The sequence below is a fragment of the Formica exsecta genome, unplaced genomic scaffold (genome assembly GCF_003651465.1).
Source record: "Formica exsecta isolate Colony F162 unplaced genomic scaffold, ASM365146v1 scaffold72, whole genome shotgun sequence".
NCBI lineage: Eukaryota > Metazoa > Arthropoda > Insecta > Hymenoptera > Formicidae > Formica > Formica exsecta.
This window is the reverse complement of record NW_021853485.1, coordinates 1,138,424-1,146,085: the sequence shown is the minus strand read 5'-3', so window position 1 is coordinate 1,146,085 and position 7,662 is coordinate 1,138,424. Positions and strand designations below refer to the sequence as shown.

Sequence of the window (7,662 nt, the reverse complement as noted above, 5' to 3'; positions counted from 1 at the left end):
CAATGGAAGGATCTTGCTCGGGATCAGGAGTATTGGCGGGATTTGGTATTTGCGGCAATGAACTTTTGAGTTCCTAACACCATCTAATAATAATAATAATAATATATATATATATATATATATATATATATATATTATTATTATTATAAAATAATATTATAATAATATATGCATATTATAATATAAAAAGTGTGCGTTCTGTATCACAAAATGGAAGGCTAAGATCGATAAGTTTTGTTCAAAACGTGAAATTGACAAAGAGATGTCTGATAAATTAATAGAATGCTCACTATGCAAATCAAAATTTGTGTTTTAAAATATGTAATGTATAAGTTCTATTGTAGTGTTACATAAGCATCACCAAGCATACTGCAAACAAATTTGATGTCACACTTTAAAGAGCTTAATGTTCGTTTCGCTTTCATTTACATATCCAAAACAATATTAAATTTGACTTAATATCCATGTATGTAATTGCATAAATTGACTTAAAGAAACAATTTCGTGTACGCCATTTTTGCAATCGTCCGTACCTGCGTTGATTCTTTTGTCATGACATATTCCGCTTTGCGGGCAAGTTTATGAAAGTTCATTTATCTACAAGCAATAATTTTCACTTTCTTTCTTTTTTTTGAGAATTATCTCTTCCATCATTCCTCTAGTATGCCAATTCTTAGAGTGCGCCTTTTTCTAATTCTATATAATACCCGAAATTATGTAAAAAATGATAAATTATAAAATATAACAAATGATAAATGAACTAAGCTTATAATAATAGCTCAGCTGTGAGTATATATATATATATATATATTTATCTCTCTCTCATTCTCACACGCATACAAATCGTCCTTTACATGAAACATACATACTACAAAACTACAACAATTGGTTTATAACTTTTGCAATCGAGTACAAAAGTATGAAAACCTACAGTATGATTGCGATAATCCCTATCGAAAAATTTTATATCTCTTCATGGTAAAAAAGAAAGAAAGAATAATTTTGAAATTAACTTAAATGTTTTATCTTAATATATATTCGTTTTGAATTGCTAAATATTAGAGAGGGAATGAATGTACGCAGGCAGAAACGGCCAGATGGACACAATTGTCACGTCGACAGTGTCGATTTTCTTTCGTATCGCCACTATCTTATCGGTAAAATATTTACTTGTCAATGTTGAGTTTCACTGATGACTTGCACCCCATCCAACTGCTTTTTCTCGCTCCTGTCATCATCTTTATCCGGATTATCCCATACTTGCCTCTGCCCAGAAGCGCAAAATACATAGAATGTTGCACATATTATGTAAATAACAGCGCAGATTATGAATACAATCCTCCATTTCGCTTGCGTTGGCTGAAAAATAAAACAGTAATATGTATATTATTATTTGATCACAATTCTAATCACTTAGCGGTTTTTTTAACAAGATAATTTTAATTACCGAATCATCGATGATCAGTCCAACAGTGATTGGCGCGAGAAGCCCAGCGAGATTGGCAATACAATTAGTAAAGGACATTAAAAGTCCGGCAAATCTCGGTGAGATATCGAGATGATTTACTTTAAAACCGGAATAAATAGCGCCATTCAGACCGACTCCCACTGTGATAATGGCTATGGTTGCCGAGGGATTGCAACCGGTGTATGAGGCAGCAATCAGCGCCACGGCCGGTGCATATTGGCCGATACTGTTGATGATCTTACGGGTCAGTGTATGAGAGTATTTTCCTGAGGAAATCATCCAATCGGCGACATGAGAAATAAATATAGAAAAAAGCCACATGGCAAGATATGGAAGTGAAGAAAAGGCACCATTCTGAAATACAAACAACATTATAAATCCCATTTGAAAACTATTAAAAATTGTTTTTCTTGAATATCTTGTTCACAAATAATATTTACTTACGTTTTTAATGCTAAAATGGAGAATCTGTTTCATGAATGTCGGAAGTTGGGTCATCAGCGTCTCATATCCGTAATTCTGACCCATGTGCGCCATCAAGATAGCCCAGAATGGTAGCGAAGTTACAATGGACTTCCATGGCACGGGAGGCGATGACTAGAGAGAGAAAGAAATAAGAAATTGAGTTGCAACATTCGATCGGTTACATCGTAAGAAGATGAAAAAATGAGGAAAAACTCACCGATATGCCGGCGCTACCCCAAAGAGAACTCAGTATGTACTTTTTTTCATCCTCCGAGATAGATGGATGTTGCTCAGGATCTTCGTAGACCCATAAGAGGAACGCGATGCACCAAATGGTACCGATAGCACCAAATACGTAGAAAATAGATGGCCAACCTCCTACTAATTGCCAGTCGGCTAATAGACCGCTCAACGGCATGGAAATTACCGTGCCGAACTGTGCACCTATATGTCGGAAGGAAAGACAGGAATACAAAAAAAAAATATGATTAGTGATGGTTATCAGACGTCTGAAACTTACTTTGTCTCCAGACTATCTCTTTTTTTTTTTACCAATGAAAGAAAATCTTGTGAGAGAGATAGAATGGAAGACAAAGAGTTGTTAAAGTATAAAAAAGATAACTCGAAAAATTGAAAAAATCTGGTCCACAAGTTCCGTCACAGCAAGAAGCGCGCGCACACAGTAGCGACCCGATGCATCGAACTTGCTCCAGAGAGGAAGACACTCGCGCGGCGGATTAGCTCTCGACTTGGTACGCGCTCGATAAATCGCTACATAAATCGCACTGAACGAGCTTACCAGCATAGACGAAGGCACCCATCCTGCTCCGTTCGTTAGGCGGTATCCACTTCGCCAGCAATGCGTGCGTGCAAGGCACAATAGGACCCTGCAATAGGGATTAATCCATTCCTATGGGGGGAAAGGAAATACACCCGTACAATCAAAAAACGTTCACACTCAAACGGATCCAGTAATCCTTTATAAGCTTAAGACTAACACTACACGCTAATATCTCTATCTCTGCAAATAAACAGAGAGACTCCCTTAATTTTTTTTTTTATTAATCATAAAAATCTTTCAACATAACAGAAGAAGAGCTAAAATAAGGGCACAAGGACCCTTGCAATGTGAATGTATATCTCTTTTTATCAAATTTTCCAATGTAATAAATTCAAAATTATATACTTACGAGAAAATGAATGAAACTTCTGTTTGCAAATAGCAATAAGTATATGTACTCAAATAATAGATAACCGATCCCGAAACATCACACATTCTCATCTTCGCTCTCTCTTCTTGAGTCTCAATCAAACTATCGTGTTACTATAGAACATAGTAAAGGATTCGAAACATTACTTACCTCTCCTAAACCCTGGATAAAGCGAATGGTCATCAGCCACCAGTATCCCCAATACGCGGACGCGGGGACCAGAAGTCCGAAAATCGAATTGATCAGCATGCCAATCCCGAGGAAGTATTTGGCGCCGTAGCGCTTGGCGAGTATACCGAACGGTATCTGCGTGATAACGTAGCCCCAGAAAAACGAGCTCAAGAGATAACCTTGCTCCTTATTGTTCCACGAAAAGGGTCCATCGGCACTCTGTAAGGGCGAAAGACTATTTATGTAAGCGTATTCTCGAGATTCTATCTTTCTCTAAACTCTCACACGCGCTATCTCCTCGGATAGAGGAAGAATCGTAAAACTTTATGTACTCACACGTTTGGCAGCTTCCGTTTCGTTGGTAATGAGATCTCCGCACTCGTTCACGACTTCTTCCACCTTCTCGGTGTCCTGGATAGACGTATGATTGACCATCGCGACGATAGCCACGGACATGTTGGTCCTCATTATGTAGGCATTTGCCATACCAAGGAATATCATAAATGTCACTATATGACGTTTCCCCGTCAGAGCTGAAAAAAAGAGAACATAAACTGTCGTTGCGTGCCACAAATGCAATATTAATTATGAGACAGATGAAACGCCGCGTAATAAATCTCATATAATACTTCTTTATACATTCTTAAAAACGCATAAAATTCGTATCTTTAATTTTTTTAGTCAATTTTTCTTCTATAGAAATTATTTTTAAAATTATAGCAGGCTATTACATATCTATTAAAATTTTTGGATATATTTATTTAAAATATGTACGTAATCAAGCATCAAAATAAAACTGAGAAATTAAAATTAAATTAAATTAAATTAAATTTTAATTTAATTTGTTTTTTAAATTTAAATTAATTTTTGGAATCAGTTGAGAGAAATATCGATCCCGGATTAATCGTGGAATCGGAAGTTGTAGAATCTATCATTATGTTTGCGGGCAAATAACGTTTTGAAATGCTTTGTATATTATCTTGAATGTATAATTTTATAATAATTTTAAAATACACGTGTCTTCTAAATATGATTGTGATAAAATCGAATGAAAAATATAACTATGACATCGTTAATTGGCGCTCTTAAGATATTCGCCGGAACATGTCCTGTCATCGCGTATTAGCAGATACTCTGCCAAATTTTCACGGAAATAACCGAAGGACGAATGGCGGGACCAATGCCGAGGTGAGGGTTACGCCACATGGACATATCTATGAATAAAAATTTTTTTTTTTTTTTTTTTTTTTTTTAATTTTAGAGCTAATTTTTTCATTTTGACATATTCAAACTTACGGCCAAATATTAATTCTTAATCTTGAAAGAGAGATTGATGTCATTTTGTAATTTATATAATAAATAAAGAAATCCTTTTCAGAAGATATACATACGTATATGACATTTCTCTTTATTCATAGTCAAATCACAGCATGAATTCCAGACATGAAATCGGCTTGAATTTCAGAGTGTTGAATCGACAAAATTCGCGCGTGTTTCATGCGAACTCTGGGAAATTTTGTCACGCACGCAACAGGTGAGCTTAATATGCGACAATCAAATGAAAAATATGAATCATTAGATCGTAATCGGGTGTGTTATGTATATACAGCCATATATAAGTGTCGTTGCTGCTTTCATTGTTGACAATTACCAAGAATTGGCGCTCGTGCGCGGATTATGCGTACACAAGAGCAAAGTACATAAAAGAAGTCTAATAATACAATCTATGTATATCAATAAACCACGAACTCTCTATACGTCGCATTTAATCAAAGTCGATGTAAAAAGCTTGACTTTGTCATCGATGAATTACGTTATCAACATATAATTGATCATTAATTAACGCCGCAAATAAGACGTCCAAGAAGCGCTCGTGCATATAATTCCCATTTGTGAACACACAAATGTCGTGGCAAGTTTCCGTGGAAGGAAAACATTAAAGGTCACTGCACGGGACGGTCTCGATACAGTAATTTTCCACGCTAGTTCGAAATCGTGTCGGCTATGATATAATTTAATATATATAACTAATAAAGCATTATTTCGGATTCGTATTGGTTTTTTCCGCTTAACGTGTGCATGCTAATAATCACACGTATTACGTCATGCGTTATCGATATCCTTATCAACCCTCTTTCTTTTTTAGCATAAGCTGTAATGTAATATATCAATCTACTGTAACAAGATACCTAAGCCTAAGATAATAAGCGCGTAATAAATACACACACACATAATTCGTTGTAATATTCTTACTTTATATTAAATATAATTATACTAAAATATAATTCTTGTCGTATATTTCAGAAAAAATTAATAATCAATTTAGATAAAAAGATCTGAATTAAAATTAGAATAAATATTTCTGGTACTATCTGTCAATTATTGCTTGCACAAACTACTTGATTGCCAGACGATTGCTATTTAAAGATTGTTGCGTTTTGCTTCGATTGAAATGGCTGATTGACCGTTATACGAATGAAAAGTTCATCTCTTTATCTAATTAATTTCAAATAAATGTTTGTAAATGCAATCGATTCTGTAAGACTGCTGCGATAAACTTCTCGAAAAATATTTCTCGAATTATCGTCACAGTAAAGCTAACAACGTTAGCAAAGAATTACGAAGAGAATTAAAAGTTCTTATTTAAACAAACCGACAAAAAATACATCACAATTGTTTATATTACTAATTTAACGCAGTGAGTCATATTTTATCGCATATAACAGATTACGTAATCGTTTATTTTGGGAAATAAGTTTTGCTAACTACACGTTTTTACACAGCATATCATGTGTACCTTAATTACATAAAAAAAATTAATTTCTTGAAAAAGCTCTATTTTATTCTTAGAAATAATTCGATTCAGTGTATTTTATTTCCTTTTAAATTTTCATTCTGATACGTTTAACTGAATAGAAGATAGATAATATTTAAACGTCAAAGATCAAAATTTTATAAAATAAAGCTGACTCTTTTAACTTTTTTTTGAATGAAGCCTAATTACTGATTCTTTTGAACGAAGCATAATTACTGACTCTTTTGAACGAAGCATAATTACTGTAAGATTTTGAAAAACACGAAAACCGGTAACGCTTCGCGAATAGAAGTGCTCTTATATACATATATCATCTTATTTTACACTCCGTGTGTATACGTGTACCTTGTCTTACGTTAACTTTTATGTGTTATGTTAGCAATTAATAAGAGTTAGCAATTACTTCGAGACTACGTCATAAAACAAACGCGATTCCTCTTTTCTTTCTCTCTCTCGTTCCCCCTTGTTCGATGTTACGAAATTCCTTTACGATTACACTCGACTTGTTTCTCTTATCACGTTCTGAGATTAGCGCCGTAACGTGTTCTCCTAAGAACCAAGTAAGATACAAAGCGAACGATCGGCGAAGAATTGACGAAATGCCTGTCGTGTGTTGGATTCATTCGCCTTAATTCACGCAAGTATTTCTAGGAATAAATTTCGACGCTTATACTCGCTCGCCGAACCAGCTTAAGTCGATTGACATCGGACGACATTACTGTTTTATAATCGACCAGTTCTCTTCGCCCACGCATAAATTATCCGAATCTACCACATTCCCTTCTCCCCTTCTTTTTCTGAGCCTGTTCTCGCCCAACATTGTCTTAAAAATCGTACTTGCGAAAAAATTATATTTAATTTAGATAAAAAAATTAAAATTAAAATTAGAATAAATATTTCTGATACCATCTATCAATTATTATTTGCACAAACTATTTGATATTAACGATTGTTATTTAAAGATTGTTGCAATTTGCTTTGATTGAGATGACTGATTGACTGTTAAGCGAATCAAAAGTTCATCTCGCACTCACTTAATGTTATTTATTATGAGAAAAGTTCGCAGTTTTCTAAGATGGATGTGAAACACACTTTTCTTACGTAAACTTGTGCTTGGTGACTTTAAATGCTATTTAAGACCGTATGTAATTTTTAAGTATTTTATGTAACATTAGAAAAACAGTTTCGTGTAAAAATAACTACTCATATATTTCTATGTTTTCTGGCTCAAACAAAAATGTGCTCGTTAAACAAACAAGATATACGACTTAAAGTTGGCCCCTTCGCATACATACACGTTTTACAATCAACAATTTTATGAAAGAAGTTGCGTGAGCGACTTATTGTTAGAAAAGGTGCGCGCGTGCAAGTATATATTGCGTTATATATATATATATATATATATACAGGGTGTCCCAAAGCACCCTTGACAACGCTTGTGAGCAGGTAGAGCACAGCAAACTGAACAGAAAGGTCCTGTACCATTTTTTTCTATAACGCTTAATAAAGGAGTTATTATTGAGTAAAGTCTG

General features: G+C 34.4%; 1 protein-coding gene across 4 annotated transcripts in view; it reads right to left on the bottom strand.

The window, feature by feature from the left end:
* LOC115243604 (putative inorganic phosphate cotransporter) overlaps positions 1-7,662 on the bottom strand; it is a 55,205-nt gene that overhangs the window by 5,980 nt on the left and 41,563 nt on the right. For 3 of the 4 annotated variants that reach the window (XM_029820736.1, XM_029820735.1, XM_029820733.1), the window contains exons 2-8: positions 3,652-3,848; positions 3,295-3,534; positions 2,733-2,820; positions 2,151-2,377; positions 1,913-2,065; positions 1,448-1,822; positions 132-1,359 (exon numbers count right to left, since the gene is read on the bottom strand). In XM_029820736.1, the coding sequence (XP_029676596.1) occupies positions 1,174-1,359; positions 1,448-1,822; positions 1,913-2,065; positions 2,151-2,377; positions 2,733-2,820; positions 3,295-3,534; positions 3,652-3,848 (1,466 nt within the window). In that variant the 3' untranslated portion in view covers positions 132-1,173. Of the gene's footprint in view, positions 1-131; positions 1,360-1,447; positions 1,853-1,912; positions 2,066-2,150; positions 2,378-2,732; positions 2,821-3,294; positions 3,535-3,651; positions 3,849-7,662 lie in introns of those variants that run through there. The other variant, XM_029820737.1, reaches the window with a different exon arrangement.